This window comes from Stigmatopora argus, chromosome 13 (genome assembly GCF_051989625.1).
Source record: "Stigmatopora argus isolate UIUO_Sarg chromosome 13, RoL_Sarg_1.0, whole genome shotgun sequence".
NCBI lineage: Eukaryota > Metazoa > Chordata > Actinopteri > Syngnathiformes > Syngnathidae > Stigmatopora > Stigmatopora argus.
In genome coordinates, this window is record NC_135399.1 from 10,908,226 (window position 1) to 10,928,658 (window position 20,433).

Sequence of the window (20,433 nt, forward strand, 5' to 3'; positions counted from 1 at the left end):
GGTTTTGACAAAACCTAAGCGAGACATTCATTCAACCGTAGCGCAGGGGTCATTTTTGACTCGTATAAACAACCATTTTTCCTCCGTCTAAGAGCTTTGTGAGACATATTTTATGTTTTTGATTGAATGGGAGTCATTTGTGCATCAAAATGGTTAAATAAGCAATGACATAATCATGCTGTGGTGTTTTGCAGAGGTTTAAAGCCACGGAGATGGTGGAAGCTGTCCAAATCTACAAGACCAAAGAAGTCGTGTATGACGTAAGACCTGTTTTTCAGGTTATTTGATTTATTATTTTCATGTCATGTGTACTAAAAATACTCTATTTTGCTTCTCTTCAAGGTCCACCCAAGTTTACCAAATCAATGCTAAAGAAAGGTGACTTTGGAGTGTGGCACAGCCTTTGACACCAACATCTTGAGGGCCCCTATCCAGTATGCTTTCCATATCTCCCACCACATTCGAATCAAATGATCAAGGTGTGATGGAGGACATGGAAAATAAACTGGACTGGGGCCCTCAAGGACTGCAGTTGGAGGTTGTTTATTTTCTTGTAATGTGTACTAAACCTACTCATTGTGTATGTTGCTTCTCTTCAGTGTCCACCCAAGTTTACCAAATCAACGCTGAAGAAAGATGACCAGACAAACTTCCCCAAAAAGGGTGACATTGGTGGATGGCACACTTTTTGACAGCAACATCCCCTCAGGTACTTGTCATTATAGAGCAGGTGTCTCCAACTCTGGTCCTCAGGGTCCCTATCCAGTATGCTTTCCATATCTCCCACCACATTTGAATCAAATGATCAAGGTGTGATGGAGGACATGGAAAATAAACTGGACTGGGGCCCTCGAGGATGGCAGTTGGAGATCCCTCTTATAAAGACATTTTTAAGTCGCCCTGTTTCTGCAGTGGACGGCTAATATTTTTTCCTCCTAGGCCTTTAATATTGTGTGCCTTCTTTTGCAGTGGGATGGAGGCCTGCTGACAAGAGAGCCTTTCTGATGTTGGTAAAACATAACTTCTTTTTTTATTTAACTAATCCTGGACTTAGTCTATTGTGTGTTGACCCTCTTTTTTATTTTCCAGAATGCCAAGAAGAGATTCTTTGTCCATGAACAGCAACACATCTTTAAATGCTAGCTGGCTTATGTGGACCCACTCTGATAACCCCTTTTTTTGTGGAAAAATAAAAGTTCTTGAAATGTACATTTGCATTCTTTTTTGCTAGTTATAAGAAAAAACAAGTGGCTTGACATTTGAAAGTTTTTATTCAAAGGTACACATTGGTATGGACCGTCTTCTCGACAAGATTAAAACACTTAGAAATATTTCAACATACATTTAGTCTGAAAAAAAAATGTAAGCAATTTTGAATTTTTACTTACACAAATTAAAAGACTTAGAAAAATTTCAACAGCACTTATAATAAAAAAATCAACATAACACTTAGGCAAAAAAAGAATTTTTTTAAAATGATAAAACACTTAGAATATAAACACCAAAAATTAAAGGAAAAAAAAGACCATTGAGGGTCTTGGGTCTTTTTTCGCCAAGTGTTTTAACAAAGAAAAATGACACTCAAATCTCTTTATTGAAATTTCTGATTGAAAAAAAAAAAGGAATCCTCCTCACCTTAGGGATTGGGACATCACCTATAAAATAAGAGGGGAGTTAGTAAATTGCAACTTTAGTCAATAAAATAATGTGAGATTGGAATGTTTTGACTTGGATATATTACAATATAACCCAGAAATAAGCTGCTTCTGGTAGCCAGCGCTATCACATTTCGATCTTAATCCATATGAAATATATAAGCATCAGACGAAATAGTGCGTGCCTAAAATACAGAAATAGCACTCGTTACTGACACTGCGGCGTAAGAAACGATGTGCCAAATAGGCGTGAAAATACGGTATTAACCTCAGAGCAGAGTTCAGAGACGATGCATCATCTTCAAGTGGGCAACCTGGGAAGATCAGCTGGTCCTCCAGGGTCTGGATATCACCATGGACCTGGTGCGTGCAAAAACAAAGTGCAAAAGTTATCATATACAGTGGTACCTCGAGATACGAGCTTTATCCATTCCGGAAATGAGCTCGTATGACGAGATTCTCGTAACTCGAGCGGACGTTTTCCATTGAAATGAATGGAAAACAAATTAATTTGTTCCAGCCCTCTGAAAAACCACCAAAAACAGGATATTGGATTGGAAAACATGCTTTATTTCTTCTAATTCGCCATCTATTAACAAAGTAACACATAACTAGTGGTTTAATAGTAATAAAATGTTGGCGGTTTGCCACGCCTCCACCCTCACTCGTTACTGACACTGCGGCGTAAGAAACGATGCGCCAAATAGGCGTGAAAATATGGTACTAACCTCAGAGCAGAGTTCAGAGACGATGCATCATCTTCAAGTGGGCAACCTGGGAAGATCACCTGGTCCTCCAGGGTCTGGACATCACCATGGACCTGGTGCGTGCAAAAACAAAGTGCAAAAGTTATCATATACAGTGGTACCTCGAGATACGAGCTTTATCCGTTCCGGAAATGAGCTCGTATGACGAGATTCTCGTAACTCGAGCGGACGTTTTCCATTGAAATGAATGGAAAACAAATTAATTTGTTCCAGCCCTCTGAAAAAACACCAAAAACAGGATATTGGATTAGAAAACATGCTTTATTTCTTCTAATTCGCCATCTATTAACAAAGTAACATATAACTAGTGGTTTAATAGTAATAAAACGTTGGCGGTTTGCCACGCCTCCACCCTCACTCGTTACTGACACTGCGGCGTAAGAAACGATGCGCCAAATAGGCGTGAAAATATGGTACTAACCTCAGAGCAGAGTTCAGAGACGATGCATCATCTTCAAGTGGGCAACCTGGGAAGATCACCTGGTCCTCCAGGGTCTGGACATCACCATGGACCTGGTGCGTGCAAAAACAAAGTGCAAAAGTTATCATATACAGTGGTACCTCGAGATACGAGCTTTATCCGTTCCGGAAATGAGCTCGTATGACGAGATTCTCGTAACTCGAGCGGACGTTTTCCATTGAAATGAATGGAAAACAAATTAATTTGTTCCAGCCCTCTGAAAAAACACCAAAAACAGGATATTGGATTAGAAAACATGCTTTATTTCTTCTAATTCGCCATCTATTAACAAAGTAACACAACTAGTGGTTTAATAGTAATAAAATGTTGGCGGTTTGCCACGCCTCCACCCTCACGTTCGCTATCCATGGACTGTTTGCTGTTGTATTGCCTTCAAAATATTCCCCAAATGATGCACACAAATGTCCTCACAATAGGATAACGCACGACCACTTGCCAACGAGAAATAGTCTTTAAGGAACGATGGCGGGACCTTTCCTAAGAAAGAATAACAGGAAATGACATAGCTGAGCTTCCCACGTAGTGATTGTGGGTAATGAAGTTTTATTCTGAGAAAGGTTGCCATTGCCTACGAGTGTTGTGTGCAGGAGTATACTTCATTACCCAGAAAGCCCTCTTTTTGCATGTGCGTTGTGCATTTCCTGGTCCTAGGAGGAACTCGTCTGAATTATTCGTTCCGTGCTCGTAAATATTGTTATACACGAAAGATATGCAAAAAAGACCTGGCTTGGTCGCATAACGGGCGAATTATTCGATCGAAATTTCCCCCGTAAGACGAGCATTTTGTATGACGAGCGGTCGTATGACAAGGTCCCACTGTACAGAGACTGGAGATTCAACAGATGTGTTTAGGTGGGTTTTTTTTTGGTCATTAGTATTACCTTGATACCTTGGCCCAGTCTCCTCTCCCCTCAAGGGTGTGCATGGTTCTGGACACACGGGAATAGCTGCATCTTGATTGAACCAAGCTATTTGGGAAGTGCAAACAATTATTACAGGAAAGAGAAATCTTCAAGTAAATGATCAAGATAAAGAATGAAAATAAGTTAGTGAATACTCGGTGCTAATTTCCCCTTTCCAGACAAAGCGATTCAATATACAGACTGATGTTAAAAGCTCGGAGAAAGTCGGCTTGACAATTTTTGTATAAATGATTTTTGTTTTAAAACAGAATTACAAATTGGAAAAGGGCGTTTAGCAATCGCAGTGAAAACTATCATTACATTCAACACACCTTCACCTGGCAGACTGACCGTTGATATATCGGCTTTGTTTGATAAAATGAAGTCTTCCCCCACGACTCAATAATGGAGAGAATACGGACAAAATAATTTTGAAGTCAAATGTCGTGAGGCTAATGCTAAGCTAGCTAGCTAGTGACATGCCAAGGAGCCCATACTTCAAATGTCGACGGTGTGTTCGACCTGGCAATAAACTAACAGATTTGTTGGCGTTTTGGCTCAATTGATTCCTAAAAAAATCTCCCGGTAGGGTGTTAAAAATGCACATAGGCCAGTAAATTGCTCTAGTCTAGGGCTTACCTCGTTTGGGTGCTAGTCGTTCGACCGACGGCATGGAAATGGCTGCTCCAAGGGGCGAGATGCTGCGCAGCTGCATAATTTAAGCACCTGCGTCACCAATGGGCGTAACCACGCCCATAGGAGGTGATTTGTCCTCCCGACTCAATGACCATGTTTGGAAGATGACGTACTATAGTCGCCATTTTTGTAGTCTTGATGCTGTAAAAGAGTGTGTTCGTTTTTTTTTAATATAAAAAGCCTTACTTTGCATGGTCATTTTAAAAAAATAAAAAGCCTTACTATACATGGTCATTTTTTTAAAGAAAAAAGCCTTACTATACATGGTCATTTTTTACAAATTAAAAAGCCTTACTATATACTATGTCGTATTTTAAGAAAAAAAGCCTTACTATACTATGTCGTTTTTTTTTAAAGAAAAAAAGCCTTACTATATACACTATGTCGTTTTTTAGGAAAAAAACCTTACTATACTATGTCGTTTTTTAGGAAAAAAGCCTTACTATACTATGTCGTTTTTTAGGAAAAAAAGCCTTACTATACTATGTCGTTTTTTAAGAAAAAAAAGCCTTACTATACTATGTCGTTTTTTAAAGAAAAAAAGCCTTACTATATACCAGGGGTGTCAAACTCATTTGGCATCGTGGGCCACATACGGCCTAGGGAGATGTCAAATGGATATCACCATCAAGACATAAAATATGTAGATTTACATTTAGCGAAAGAACAATCTGTTTTTGTTTTGTTTAAATTTACCTGATTTTGATGTCTTGTTTAACCGATGAAAGTGGAAGCTGGCCAATGCAGGGGGTCCGGGAGGGGTCAGCATTGAGCTGACCTGAAACCGGCGGAGGTGTCACATCAACGGGGGCGGAGCGCAGTGAGTTGACAGCAAGAGGCGGCCACCATCGACGCTCTTTTTTTTACGGGCGCTCTTCGTTGACAACAATGATTCCAAACGACGACGCGGATCTCGACTCGAACGCGACCAAAACCTGCTAAAGTGACCAATGGAACCAAAATCGCTCACCGTTGCGTGACAGCATGGCCCGATTTGGAGCTCACGGTCCCCGCTGAAGAGGATGGCCGATGCGGATTAGACGCCGGGGACATCCCTCGCTATCATTTGAGACTTTCAAAGTGGCTTTTCTGTCAATCCAGCGATGTCCACTCTCGCTCAATCGGAGACGAGGAAGTTTACCAGAGGTCTGGGCAAGCCCGGAACGGCAGCCGAACTCCGGCAAAGTGTCTCCGAGGTGGTCAGGACCTCCGTGTTGGTGGTGAGTCAACAACATCTTAACTTTCGCACTTATTTGTCCCCCCCTCCTGTCTACATCGTGTGTATTTATTTGAGCAAATGTCAAGGAAGGAAGAGTGAAACTGCAGAGTGGCATGCACGTGGCTGACCGCAAAGCAGCTGCTTTGGGATTTTGGAGTCACATTTGTGGAGTGGGTGAGAGAATCAATTGCTGAACATGAATGAGGGATTGTTGTTCTGTTCAATGAGCGATAGTGTGCGACTCTTTCAATGAATGAATGGAAACACAAGCTGTTTTGACAATGCTTTGTATTGAGCGCTTCACCCAGGTTGGAGCGCTCAGTATAAGGCATGTCATGAAGTGTCTATGCACATTTTTTAAAAAAGAATCTGCTACCTAAGTTGCCCCCTTGCACAATATTTAATTTCTGCAATAATGTTTATATCAAATGTTGGTTATTCATAGACACTTGCATGATATCTGCAACATTTTGTAGTACATATTATGGGGTGGAGTTTAGAATGAAGGGACAGTTATAGGGATTTGTGGCCCACTGACAATTTTGGTGATTTAAAAAAAGACATAACACCATCAAGACCTGGCGTAGACATTAAAATTTGGGTCATACAGGCCATAATATTAGCATCTGTTATACAATTGTGGCCTACATGACTCAAAATGTGAATTCCAGGGCTCTAATTCTGGTTATGGCACCCAATAACACTACATTTTTTTATATATTCATCATATTTATTTTTTAATGAATAGTAAATGTGAAAAATGACTTGTAATAGTCCACTGTGTCTCTTGGTACAGTTTAGAATTAAAGTAATCAAATCTAAAGTGTGCATGTTCTGCCACATGTACGACTAGAAAAAGACCTGAACTTCCATGTGTACCTCCTAAAGTAATTCAAACCATTTCCAATGGGATGACATGGTATAATGACTTCCCAAAAAGGGAGGAAGGGCTGTCTGTTTCTTGCTTCCAAGTATTCATTGACACTGACATATAGCATCCACATTTGGAACGTTTGTGGCACGAGTATCCGCCACAGCTGCCTGCAGTATCACTTTTCCAGGAGGGGAAAAAGAAGTCGATCCTTTTGTTGCGTGGAAGGCTGTTCAGTGCGCCGACGTTCCTGGAAGAAGTTGCTAGGTAACTGAAACAGACACCATCTTGCATCTCAGTCAATATCCTAGACGTCCAAACATACCTTACATTATTTATTCATTGTCACTGCTGTGCTCACTGCACAGCAATGGGAGATTGGAGTGCTAATATGAAGTTGGGGAATTTTTTTTTGCTCCCAGTGGTTGTTGAAGTACTTGGCCGTGTGTTGCTATCAACTTTAATCCAGCTGTTCCATTGTTGATCCCATTGTTTATCATGTGGAGATAAACTGTATGTAGAAGTGAATGCTGTGTTTGCCAGGCCTTGGCATTTTTGACAAGAATGCAAGCGCTCGCATGACTGTTGTCCACGCAGCACGTCATTAAGTCCTCCATGAAACATGTAAATGGCACACGAATAGAGGGTTTGTTTGAGGAAAAGCGGGGGACTGTGGCTTCTTTTTACTACAATGATGTGTCTTTATAAATATTTGCCTTTTGTTTTCTAAGGGTAAGTTTCTTGATCCTTCTCTGGACTCAAGTACAGTTTTATCCTGATTGTTATTCAAGTATTAATTGTTGAGGCAACCTTGCATTGTGGCCTAAAATGTACTGTATCTTTATCCGTGTTGAATCACGAGCCATGAAGTGATTCATTAGTGTATTAAACAGTACATCACATATTAACTTGAGCTCAAGTGATGAATGTTTGTTTGTGTCCTTAATGATGGGAACAAAACCGATTGATTGTGGTTGGAAATTTTAAACGAGTGCATGCGGTTTATTGAGCAGCCGAGAGATAGTTATGCAATTATCATCAATATTTTGCCTGCCAACTAGTAGTGCTGCTATACCCTCCAATCTATCTCAGCCAATAGCTGTTACTTTTTGTGCGATCTCACTAATCATAATCAAAACTGAGATAACAGTTTCACTTTGAAATGACCTTTTAATCTAATTTACGGCATAACATTTTTCATATTAAGGTCTAATTAGGGTAAGCTTAGATTCTTTTTTTCTTCCATATCTGAATGCGTTTTTTTTCTTGTTACCTGGGTTTTTTTCTTTGTGGTGTTCAACAGACATATTTCGTGATTGCAACTGAGATTGCACAATTGACCTAAGGGTGCAACTTTTCAGCTACACTATCTCCACTGTTTGCACTCACAGGTACGTTGCAGGACCAAGCATGTCTGAAGAATAACTCCCTGCCAGTGTTATTTTGGGCCTCGGCAATACATTTCCAACTCTCTGCCTTTGTAATAAATGGACAGTTGTTCTCTGTGTTTAAGGTACTGAAATTGTATTTAAAAAGAGCAGTGTCGAACTGGTTGGTAATCAGTCATCCTGTTTCTTTGTCTGCTTTTTGGCTGTGTCATTTAACAAGCATCTCTAGGCACCACTTGTTGTTTCTGAACACGTGTGTGAATGTGGATCTTTTGCATAAAGGCATTCATCCATTTTTTTTATTGCTGTGGTGTAACTTGTCATTTGAAACATTGATTCCCTTTTCTCTCTCTCTTTTTTGAGTTGCACTCTGGCTGAGATCAATGGGTGAATGTCATCCTTGTCAGTTATATAATGGTTTACTTTTGGATTAAACAGACACATGGGGGAAATCGTGCATTAACGTCATAGTCCCACACCATAGTCAGGGTACATTTTTCCCCCTCGTCTCCTCAGGAAGTGCCCCTGACTTCCTGTGTTCCATGTCATGGTGGGAAAGCAGTGTCTGAGTAGTTTTCAGTTAGATAGAGCAGGTTTCTTTATTTTGGGAGTGATCTGCCACATAGCATAGTTCTCTCATGAAGTAATTACAATATTCGTTTTTCCCCCTCTTCGTGAGTGTACTGCCCCATAACTGACCCATATTAACAATATACTGTTAAATTGTAATGTGAAGTGACACAATACACATCATAATGAAAACTTTAGCGTCCAACAAAATGTGTAAATCGAGAAATTCTTAATAATAATAATTAAAACTGATTAGATCTTCAGATTTTTTTTCCCTCATAAACAGCCTTTCACCATTGGAAATCACAGGTGAAGTTCCCATACATGCATGATTCTCGTTTAAAGTTTACAAAATGTAAAAGTTCTACTAGTGCAGATGATGATTGTACTTCTGTTTTAGTGCAGACACTTTGCTGGGGAGGAGGTTTGTTTGGTGGCGGATGGAATGTGCTCACTGTGGCGCAAGCAGTTTGTTTAGTTTTACCATGCTCTCGTCCGTTCAAATGGAAAATGAGCGGAAGGGCAGTGCAACATGGTGGTTAATCATATGAAAGCCTTCAGCATCCCTATGCTCTGTCGGTGTACTTCAAATAAAAATTACTCCAAATTTGTAAGTCAAATGCTTACTTGGACAAGTTGCTGAAACTCAAAACTAGTATATTCTGAAGTACAGCGGTAGACCGTCAAGTAAATACTATATGTTACAGTGTCGTGTTTTGCTACAGAGTTGTGGCACATTATCATCAGCAGACATAATCCAATTCAGGTTACTGGGATTCCAGTCATTCTCCCATTAAGGTTGCTATTCTGGATCAATGGGGCACTGACACCAACCTAGTGCTAACGGCCAATTTTTTTATTTTTTAGACTACATTCTACTACAAAATTTCCCGTGAATCTGAATGAATACAAGAGTGTCGTATTAGGCTAACAACCCCTTCTCAGTGGGTAATCTTCTTTGAAGGCCTTGTCCTCCTGTGGCCCCCTGTGGTCAGTGACCCTTCACTCTCTCGTTAGACAAATAACACAAGCTGCTGTTGCAGAGGTGTACTGAGCCTTGTAAGAAGTCCAGACATACCAGTAGAGACAAGTGCCGTGGAAGGAATTATTAAAAGTGGAAATTTGTTCTGCATTGTGGTAAATTGCCAGGGGAACTATCTAACATTTCCATTCCAGGCTGCTGACTTTTAACAGACTGTTGAAAGATGAAAGTAAAAGTTTAAGTTCTTATCATTCATCAGGGATTTCCCATAAATGAATGTGTGCTTTGAATTCACTGACCACGTGGCACGTAAACACACAATTATTCACGTCAACTGATCGGTGAGCTACTGCTACTTTTTGGTCTTTTTCCCACAGTTCACACTGTTCATTTCATAAAAGATAATCCTTGCAGACCCCTTTGTAGGTGGTTTGTGCACTGAGCTGTGTGTGGATATGACCTGCCAGAGGGGTTTGTCTCTAATGACTTCTCACCAGGCAGATGCATAGCTCGGATTCTTTAATCTGACACTGTGGTTGTGAAGCAAGGAGAGGGAGGTGTAGGAAAGACTGGACACATTTCTTTCTAAAACTCCCTATGTGTGGAAAAAAAATGGAATGACTGGCATTTTATGGCGAGGTGTGTCCGAAAGGTTATAGTGGTGATGTCACCCCACTTCTGAATACTTTTCTGACACGTTTTGTAATAGATAAATAAATAATGTCTAGTACGAAATCAAAAGTGAAATGTCTGACGCATTTGTATTAGAATTACATGGATTTTCAGTACTTGAGCAGTTGAAAGCTTTGTGGACTCGCAGTAATCACAAATTCTCTCAGAAGTCTTTATTTATTTATTTTTCTTTTCAAAGCCAGTGTATATATGTAAGACCGTTCCTTATGAGGTTTTGCTTATGTTTGCTTAGAAGCTATTTGTTAAGGATTCAGCATTGAGAAGCAGGATCAGTGTGTACTGAGCTAGGGCAGGCAGATGACATGATTTTGCCTATGCTGGGGAAGTAGTGCTACTCCCCTTCATCATGCATGTTTATGATGTCAAGTGGACAAAGTGATCCTACACAGTTCTCCCTTGTACGTTTGATCACGCATTAGGTTTTGAAGTGGGTCTTTAAATAGACTACCAAGCATGGTCGTCAACACAACGTTCTTCACCATTTTGCTTGACTACTCTGGCTTCACTTGAGGACAGTGTACACGAGTGCTGTTCTTTTAGCAAAGTGTGCCAAAGTACCATGTTCTTTGTCCGTATGTATAGGTTTTGAAAAAGGAGTGAAAATACGATTTCATTTCTTTTTCCCCCCTGTAATAACAAGGTCCAGTAAGACTATCCCTGTTTTGATAATGGGATTCAGAATCATTGATGCTGATAAAGGCATTTGTGTTTCCACTTAAGGTCGCCTGAGACCTACAAAAATGTCAAATCCATTTGGGTTACCATAGCAACCATACTGCTCATTGAATAAATTAGCATGATTCTCGAGGCAAGCTCAGCTCATAACGGGCCAACAGCTGAGGCCGGATCAGCTGCAAATAATGAGATTGTTTTGTCCTGAGTGGGCACCGTTGTGGTTACTGGATGTATGCCGTCTGTGTATGTCGTCTGTCTGCGTGAGTGACAAGGATAGATGTTAGTGGCAAAAGAATGTGTGTTCTGTTGTTAAGACACAAACAGGATCAGCAAAAGTGTTCGTGATTACTGTCTTGTCACGCCATTTTAAGATAACAATGTCGTCTGAACATGGCCAATTGTTAAGGTTTAATTCAAATCAGGGAGTCTCTGCTCTCCGTTAATTTTATAAGATTATAAATTTATGAGATATTTGTCATACAATCCAGATAGTGTGTTAACTTTCAAGCATACAAGCAAAATGGGATAAAGTATTACACTCTGGTTCCAGAGAAAATTATCTCTCAAGGATTATAGGGGGTTCTCCTTTTTGCCCGAAAATCTAAAATTGACTATATCAGTACATATTTTTATAACACTAAAATATCTCATTAAACCTTTTCCCCCTCACATCTGTTTGTGAGTCCCTAGAGAGTTTTGGGGCACAGCAAAATTTGCCAAAGAACCAATGTGTCCTGAAGGTGTACCCTGTCCTCCACCTCTCACATTTCCTTTTTCCCCAGATTGTCACCAGCGCTCGCTGAAGCGGGCTCAAGAGGATTTCCGCTGATTACAAAAAACCCAGATTAGCTAATCCCTGAGGTTTCCCAAACACCAACCACCCCCTTCACTCCAATGACACGGACTTTAAGTCTCAAACACATTACAAAAACGCATCTAGATATCTCCCTGAATGCTTTGATAGGTATACACACCTGTGAAAGCTGCTAAAAAAATGCTTTAAAAATGGAAACTCTGTTGTCTAGCCTTCAGATAGCATCATGCTTCTAAAGTCGTTTATTTTGGTGAACATCATCTGATTTGATACAATTCTGTCAATGCCGTGGAATCAGAGCTCAATTGGAGAAATCCAAATGTAAGGCAAGCCTTCAGAATATAGCAGACAAAGTTGTTATTAGCACCAGTTCAGCGGTTTCACCCTTCTAAGGCCTCATGCCAGACCAGTGTGAACTTGCCTCGAATTTCGACTTCCACGCTTCATGTCAAAGCTTGACCTCGATGACGGGCGCGCCATAAAATTTGACTGCTGTTCAGTCGCCACAATTCTGCGTCAGCATGTTTTAATTTGAGGGCCTGAAAAAAACTGCAACAATCACCATTTAGTAACACTTAGTTGCTATTTTGTAGAGTTTAAAGGACTGTATTTATATAGTCTAAATGAGACTGGTTTGGCAACTTAATAATTTTATTGTTTTATACTGTGCAGTTCAACCCATAATTATACCGAGTCTAATAAAAGTGTTTGTTCAGTCAATAGATAAAAAAGGATACAATTTCACACGTGTAGTTAATTTTGTAAACCCAAATTAACCTGATATTTTTGTTGGAATGTGTTTGGAGAACTTAAACATTAACTGTGAAGTCCCAAAAAGGTAAAATTATGGCCCCCAATATTGAAAAATTCAAAAACAAACTATAACTCAATAATCAGTTTTTTAAAGTTACTCTTAGTGCAGTTTTACGGTAACCATAAGAAATCATCCTTTATGAAAATAACTGTAATTGTAAAAAACCTGTAGGTGGCAGTAAAAACATTCCACCCCGCTGGTGAAAGAAAAAGCATATTTACCCTGCTTCTTTTAAGCTCTTCATTGTTTTATTTACATTATTCACAATTTACCACAAGTAAATATTATATTTTCCCATCTCTGAATGCTGTTGCAAATTTGAGCTATTTTGATTTTAGTGTTCCCTGCCAGCCTGTGTAAGGATGTATGTTAGTGTGACATCATTCAAAATTGTCTGCTCATGCCAAAATGACACTAAGAGACTGACTTCTAATCTTTTCTGCATATTTGAGCCATATAGAAGTGGTAAAGCCAACCTGAGACCTCACATTTCATTCGACATGGCACTAAAGTGTGTGCGTCTATTGTGTCAAGTTTATTCTTAGCTTGGTGGCCTTGCTCTCAAGCAGCGGAAGTAGTACCCCTCTGTTTGGTCGTCCACAATATATGCTCCATCCTGAAATACCAAGTTTAAAGGAAGAGGATGCGGGCCTCATGTGTTTGTTTTATTAATTTCACAGCCAAGATAAGATGACATTCTTATTTCTTCACAATTATCTGATGTGGTTCTCCTGTTTCATGTCAACTATTCTGGGGTTTTCAAATGTGAAGTATGTGACTCTTTGACATTCTTGGACGATGTGTGCAGTCCACCCACGTGTGCAACTTTTGGGATTGTCTGAAACAAATCAGGGAAGTTATATCATCAAGTCATATTGCTGCATCAACAATAGTAGGGATATGTTTCAATACTGTCATAGTCAGCCATTTCATTAATGTTCCCTTTTGAAATTCTGAGGAATTTCCCAACTATGGTTGTCGCAACTGTTTCCTAGTTTTGAGACTGGTGGTCAGAAATGGTTCATTTCTATGTCAGAATCATATGAATGTTCACAAAACCTGTTAGTCATTCATATATTGATATGGTCATCCCTAATTCTATTTTTTACTCCAGCATGACCTGAACAGGGTTAAACATTTGGGTGGCAATGTATCATCAAATAAATAATAATTATTATTTTTATATGAATGTTCACAAAACCTGTTAGTAGTTGATATATTGCTATGGTCATCCCTAATTATATTTTTTACTCCAGCATGACCTGAACATGGTTAAACATTTGGGTGGCAATGTATAATCAAATAAATAATAATAATATTTTTTATAATAATAAAAATAGTGGGACATCGGTCTTATTCTCACACGCACATAAGCAGGAAACAGTCGCTTCCCTTTTCTAAGTCCTTCTATGGTCCTGTCTGACAGCCAACCTGCATTGTGAGGCTGTATAAATGGTAGATGTCCACGAGATTGTGGACACGCTTATTCCCTGCTGACTTCTGAACACTGAAACGCAGCCAGCTGCAGCCTTTTCCTTCTTTTCCAAGAGACTTTCTCAGAAGAAAGGCCAGCTCCTCTTGAAGCTGGCCTCTTTGAACGACACATGGTGCGTCAAGTCGTTTTATTTAGATTGTCCATGCCTTCAAGTGAAAAAGGGAAACTCAAGATGACCCTAAAATTTACACACGTGCATTCTGTGACGCTTTACTACGACTCCGCCCAGCAGTTGCTGTCAATGAGTTGAAAGTGCTGTTGCTTGCGGCTTTGAACACGGACCTTGTCCGACAAATGTTGTGACTGACCTTCAAATCTGCAGCAAATATGTTGCCTTTGTATCCAATGAGCTGTTTCGTTTACGAGGATGCACTGTATGGAAGATGAAGGAAGGAATTAATATTTAATAACCTGTACGTCACCTCTAATGGCATCATAAACTACTACTAACAGGCCAGCTTGAAGATTCACTCTTGAAAATGGAGTTTTTGAATGTTAAGACATGTTATATAGGTAGGTATATGATATGAGAGCGTGTTACTTCCTCCCGACAGTCCACAACCATACTGTCATTGTAAGAGTAATCTATGCCATCACTGCCCTTATCTCCTCTGCAGCTGCTGCAGATTTAAGCAGAGCAGCACTGCGTGGAATGTCACAGCTTCCACACCCCACAGAGGATACTGTGATACAGTCTTTCCATCTAAACATCCACCGACTGACAGGGCAGTGGTGTGTTTATTTATCCAGACCCAGTCATTATCTACCATAGATTTTAAAGTCAAGGTTTAGTGGACCTGACACAATCCTGCTGTGTAGGTCAAAATGGTGCTTTTTTTAGTGCCACAGATATCGTCAGTTGTTCAAGGGAAAGACGATGGTCAGTGATTCAGCACTCGCTTGGGGGACGTGGAGAATTATCCATGAGCAGAGGATAATGTTGCAAAATGTACTCATCCATCGATTCTGATAGCATCTCTTCTTTCTACCATAGATTATACAATTGAATCAAAATGAGTGACCTGGCTATTTTAGGTGGAGTCACATGTACTAGTTTGAGTTCTCATTGCTGTATAGGGGAAAGAAACTATACAACACTCACATCCAAACAAGCTTATGATTGTTTTGAGACAAATAAGACCCCATAATTAGTGTTGTATCAAGATCACATTTACCACTGGGCAATTTTGCAATATCATGCGCACCAAGGTCAAATGAACACGTGACAAATCACATTCTGACTGGAAATAATGATTTGAATACAAACATGCTCGCTCTTGCACCAGTGGAATCTGTGTCTTCAAGGTGGAAAATGTGTGTGGCAGCTTGTACACTTGAACTTATGTTTGCACACAGTAATGAGTCATTCTTAAGTTGAGTTGGCTCCTAAAAAGTAACATACCTGTCTCACACACACAAAATACACTCATCCTCAATCTTGATAATGACAACCAACACCTGTGTTGCTTCATTCTTTGTCTGATTTGACTCATTTTGCTGCAGCTTTATCTTTTTCTCACGTTTGTCTCATCGCCTTTTGTTGTAACTATTTTGCAGTATGTTGCAAAACAACAACAAAAAGCTTGAAGACACACACATGAAATGAATTCTTCACTGCTTGCCGAACACTCTTGCTCAAACATGTCTGATGTCATCTCCAAATGCGTTTCAATTGTTATGTGCAACGTGCATATTTATTGCCGCTACATTTTGACAGAATTCTGGACTGCATGACAGTTTTATTGCGCTTGGTAATGACATAGTGCACCTTGTTTATTGCGGGGATTACAACCGTCTCAACTGTGATAATTGCTCTTGTATCGTTATCATTGTTGTGAAGAAAGGTGTGATTGACTTGAGATTTTAGGAATACGTTTAGAGGATGTGAAACTTGAACTCTCATTTCATAGCCCTCACTATACAACATGATAACTGTGTTTTTATTTCTTGAATCTACTCGTGGTGGTTTGCCTCCTCTGCCCTGTGGCTTCTTTCATTGTACAGTCAAATGTAGTTCAGTGTGCCAGGCTGCTGAAATATTAACAACAGCAGCAGCGGTAGGCAAGAAGGAATGCGAGTGTTCATAGTGGAACGCTGATAGGATGCCGGCATCATTAGTCTGGATTCGCTACTGCGATTGTGTTCGTTTCCTCCGAAGGTGAATTGTGAAATACACACAGAAGTAATTGGGTCTGTTTGCTGTACCGCAATTTGGGACTTGAATAAAAGCAGTTAAAACTGCTTGACTCGGGAGTTCATTGGTGCGTATGCAGCGCACTGCTCTGTTTTGTTTTATTAACGGAGAATCCCTTTTCTCTTCTGCGTATTGGTTTATCAGCAATGGTAGGGATATGGTTGAATTTTTCTGTGAAAAGTGAGGTGGAAGTTTGTCAATAAAAAAAAACTGATACCTGAATTCTTAATTTTGCAAGAGGGTTATTTACAATAAATATGCAAAGTAGTTTAAACAAAAGCAAATATTGTGGTCTGATCTTCCATCTCTTTGCTTTTCTTCATAAGACTTGCATGATTTATCCATCATTCCAAATGATCAAATTTTAGTTATTCTGCTTATGTTATATCTGCACTCTTGGCAGACTCTACGGTTTGAGATAAAAAAAAAGCTGCCAATATCAGCATGATGTCGTCAAATCCTCTCATTTCACTGTTTGGTAACAGACTGATGCTAGCTTTATTTTGTATTTATATCTAATCCTATTTGTTGCTTGATGGGCCTGTTCTTCTTAAAGCAGCTGACTGATGTGTTTAGTATCACTTCGATGAGAATCACCCCTTTGGCCTCGGCATCGCATCTGAACTAGAAAAGCATTCAGCCATATTGGCGTTTGCCTGTTTGCAAGAGCAAACTCCCTCTGGATATAACCTCGCATTTACTGTAACCCATTTATTTCATACTCGCTCATGTGTTTTTGAAAAGGAGTCGTGGCTTCAAGAATGAATATTCAACCACTTTATTAAAAATCTATGGAGCAAATGCAATGCACTATTTACTAAATAAAATGAATTGAATTGAATGCTTTTATTGTCACTATACGAGTATAATGCGATTTAAAGCTTCACCATAAAGTGCACAAACAACAACAACAAACAGTCAAATAATTAAATAAGTAATAAGTAGTCAACATGAATAAGTAGGGAATTGCACAGGGAAGTAGAACGAAAAATGGGTAACGCAATGAAACAATTATGCCTGTTTACTGTAAGGTCATCAGTGAGGCTGCTGCAGAGCTCGCTAAGTATCCTTCATCCCTCCCATCCCTTGTCCTGCGCTCTTCCTCCCTCACTCACTTGCTCGATGCATCTCGCCTGCCGACTGGCTTATTCCAGCCTGCACGGACAGAGTGGAGTGGCTAACAAATACACCAGGGCTCTCCTCTGCTTGCGCATGTATTTCTACTTCCCTTTCCATCCCGCTCTTTGGGGTCACCATTCTGGCTCTTTGTGACTCCCTGGGTCAGAACCGTCGGCTCGCAGGGTCACATCATGGATCGGGGAGGGACGGGGCAGAGGGGAGGAAGGTGGATCAGCCACGGGCTCTTGTAAGTGATGCTCCTTTGGACCTGGAGGGATGGGGTGCACCACCAGCACCGTCGTCTTTGACGGGCTGCGAACTGTGTTGGAGAGAAACTGTAGCGGCTACATCTGTAAAGGAGCCGCTGAGCCCATCGGGCCATCTGAGGTTGAGCGAGCGCTGAGTAGGAGGGAGTCTCGTATCTTTCCGACGCCAAGAGTGTTTAAGGTGAGCGTGTGTGCGTCTCTGTGGGAGGGATTCTAATTGGAAACTGGTTGGTTGAGTATTTTCAATGTATTATTTGTTTGGAGAACCCAAGGCACAGGTTGAGTTGAAATGTTTTCCCATTTTGGATGTTTGTAACTGTAGTTAAACTGAAGACAAATATTAATGTATGTGTTTTTTCTTTTTCTTTCAGTGCATATCCATTTTTTTGAATATTTTAATACTGAATTTAGGCTTATTTTTTGGTGTTTTTAAAATGATAGCATCACGGTACAGTATGTTGTCATTGACACAGTGAAAAGGGCTATTAATGCATTTTTAATGTCTTATTTTATTCATAGTAGTTTGCAGTGCACGGTGTAGAGTTGCATTGCATCGTACTATGTAATATTATCACTTTCTTAGCTAATTGAGTTAACCAAAAACGTCTCTGTACGATGTGATGCAATTATGCCACACCGCCAACTACAAGCACAACAATTGCACATTTATAAAAAAAACAAAACTATATTTTAGATGTTTGTTTAAGTGGCCATAGTCATTTGTTTAAGTCCATTTTGACAAACAGGAATGATGCAGCTACTTTAGAAATCCTGAACCTCATTATGAGCCGTGAGTGTGTGCATGAAGAGAAATCTAAATGGCACAAATCGATGTTGGCAGCCTGCAAAAGCCCAACGCTGACTTGAAGTAATATATTGCAGCCAACCAAGACACTGAGGAGATATTTTGCTTAACGTTCTTTTCGATTTTGTGTCATATTTAAAATACATATACACTTTACAATATAGGGACTCATTCACAGCCATTGGGTTGCTTGGGAAGTCAAATATATGTGTTAACTAGGACTGCTTATGGTGATTACATTGTTTTATATGCAATGCAAGTTCTCAATATTGGAGCCCTTCCATGTATACAAAGTCCTTGCAAAACGGATCTCGTAAGTGCAAGGATGACATTAAGACAAAGGTGAATGCAGTCCTTTCCCTTCACTTCCTTTCAGACAAACCTAAAAATAGGGCAGTACACTAGGAATTCCTTGCTAAGGATCATTTGTTATTCATTTCATTTGTAGCTAAGATATAGCCGATTCAGCAACAAGACTGTGTTAATAGGAGCGTTGGAAATGTAGGGCAGTCGGAGTGCTAGATCTTGCCTTCTGCTAAGCGCTACACGGGTTAAAGCCTCTGCAGGCTGGCATGAGGATGAGGAGGGGCCGGCAGGCGTCGGGGCACAGAGGTCTCTCTGTCTGCCGGAAATCAATCACCATTCTTTATCTGACAGGCGACAGGCTCGCCTGGACTGCCGCTACTCCGTACCAGCTTGTCTTGGACTTCCGCTTGTTGTCGTGTGCTCGACGGTGTGTGTCTCCTTTCCCGTGATGGCTCATCAGCAGAAATCCCAGCGACAGTGGCCTTATCTGGAAGCAGGGAATTAGGTCAAGGGCAGTGTTTTCTCCCTTGGCTCGGGAAGGTCTTATCACGTAGATGGAGTTCAATTAATGCCCCATCAGCAGGCGTCACTCTTTTCAATCGATAGTTTAATGCGGGGACGCACTAATGTGCAGTCCTCATCACATTCTCCAGTACCCGCAACACCTTTCCCACCGCTGCAATCCATTAAGCCAGACGATGAGATGATATTAATTGTCCCCTTTTTAATTCCTTCTGATTGCTATAAGTCATTACTGGGCAAAGGGGTTTTTATAATAGTAGGTGAGAGAAGGAAGGAACCCATATTGTTCTAATTTTAACTTCAAATGTGTTTTTGGATTCGCTCACAAACACTTTTTTTCACCGGACTAAATGTTTCCCTGGCTCAAGCAAAAATTGCGGTAGCGTGCACTTTACTTAGAGTGCACTTGGATAGGGAATCAGGATGTGTTGGCTCAGTGCAGCCATTCACACTTGCAGTGAAAAAGCACCTGCACCTATAGATCTTCTCTCTTCATGTTTCCGTTACGTAGATAATAACGGGGTGGCCAGGTTGTCTTTCCAGATTTGTAAACATTTATTTTGCTTTATTTTCACATGTTGGCAAGCTCTATTTCCTCACAGTGACTCAACTTAAAGCAAAATTAAAGAGTGTATTCCAACATGAGAAATGAGGTTTAATATGTTCCTTTCAATTACCATACCCAAATAAAAGTGACAGAACACCAAAATAAAATGAAAAGAGTAATAAAAAAAACCTACAAAGAGGGTCTCTGAATAATAATTATTAGCATTTTGAACATGCTTCTTACTCAATAAAGCATCAAGGTAAATTTGTGATTTCATGTTCATTCATGTTTATGTCAGTATTGCATAAAATGATCAAATATATATTTTTTCTGTAATCAGATGCATTTAGAAGCGAATCTGTGTTATTCGAATAATTGAATTAAAAATAGATCACATGCACACAGACTTTCATTTTTCAAGTCAATTGCTATTGGCTAGTATAAAATACATTATTCCTCCTGTTTAACCTTTACTGCTCTTATGTATTTCCATTCATTGCTTCCATCCTGAATTTCAATGGGCCAAAACAGTGCTGACGTATCTGATTATTTTTTTTGTCGGCGGAATGTTGTTGCAAAAGAAAAGTTGTGTTGACGCCAGCTTGCTTTAAGATAAAGGTGTCTTTCATCCCATGTCTTGGGAGTAGTGATT

General features: G+C 40.0%; 2 protein-coding genes and 1 long non-coding RNA gene across 13 annotated transcripts in view; 2 read left to right on the forward strand and 1 right to left on the reverse strand.

Moving 5' to 3' along the window:
* LOC144086623 (FERM, ARHGEF and pleckstrin domain-containing protein 1) overlaps nt 1-1,209 on the forward strand; it is a 33,915-nt gene extending 32,706 nt beyond the window's left edge. For both annotated transcript variants that reach the window (XM_077616583.1, XM_077616582.1), the window contains exons 29-33: nt 195-260; nt 343-378; nt 600-709; nt 970-1,010; nt 1,090-1,209. The gene's annotated coding sequence lies outside the window, so the exon portion shown is untranslated. The remainder of the gene's footprint in view (nt 1-194; nt 261-342; nt 379-599; nt 710-969; nt 1,011-1,089) is intronic.
* Nucleotides 1,210-1,252: 43 nt separating this feature from the next.
* Nucleotides 1,253-5,212, reverse strand: LOC144086629 (uncharacterized). 7 transcript variants are annotated; one of them, XR_013304543.1, is made up of 7 exons: nt 4,445-4,712; nt 3,785-3,871; nt 2,844-2,935; nt 2,384-2,475; nt 1,924-2,015; nt 1,742-1,840; nt 1,253-1,655 (listed from the first exon to the last, which is right to left on the reverse strand). It is a non-coding gene; the product is annotated as an uncharacterized LOC144086629 (long non-coding RNA). The 7 variants fall into 7 exon arrangements; XR_013304539.1 differs by adding an exon at nt 5,198-5,212 and having other exon boundaries at nt 1,253-2,015; nt 4,445-4,642; XR_013304540.1 differs by having other exon boundaries at nt 1,742-2,015; nt 4,445-4,724.
* A 109-nt stretch (nt 5,213-5,321) lies between these two features.
* The window catches only part of LOC144086622 (dedicator of cytokinesis protein 9), a 45,614-nt gene continuing 30,502 nt past the window's right edge, over nt 5,322-20,433 (forward strand). For 2 of the 4 annotated variants that reach the window (XM_077616577.1, XM_077616578.1), the window contains exon 1: nt 17,557-17,782. In XM_077616577.1, coding sequence (XP_077472703.1) covers nt 17,612-17,782 — 171 coding nt within the window. In that variant the 5' untranslated portion in view covers nt 17,557-17,611. Of the gene's footprint in view, nt 5,722-17,556; nt 17,783-20,433 lie in introns of those variants that run through there. The other 2 variants (XM_077616581.1, XM_077616580.1) reach the window with 2 other exon arrangements.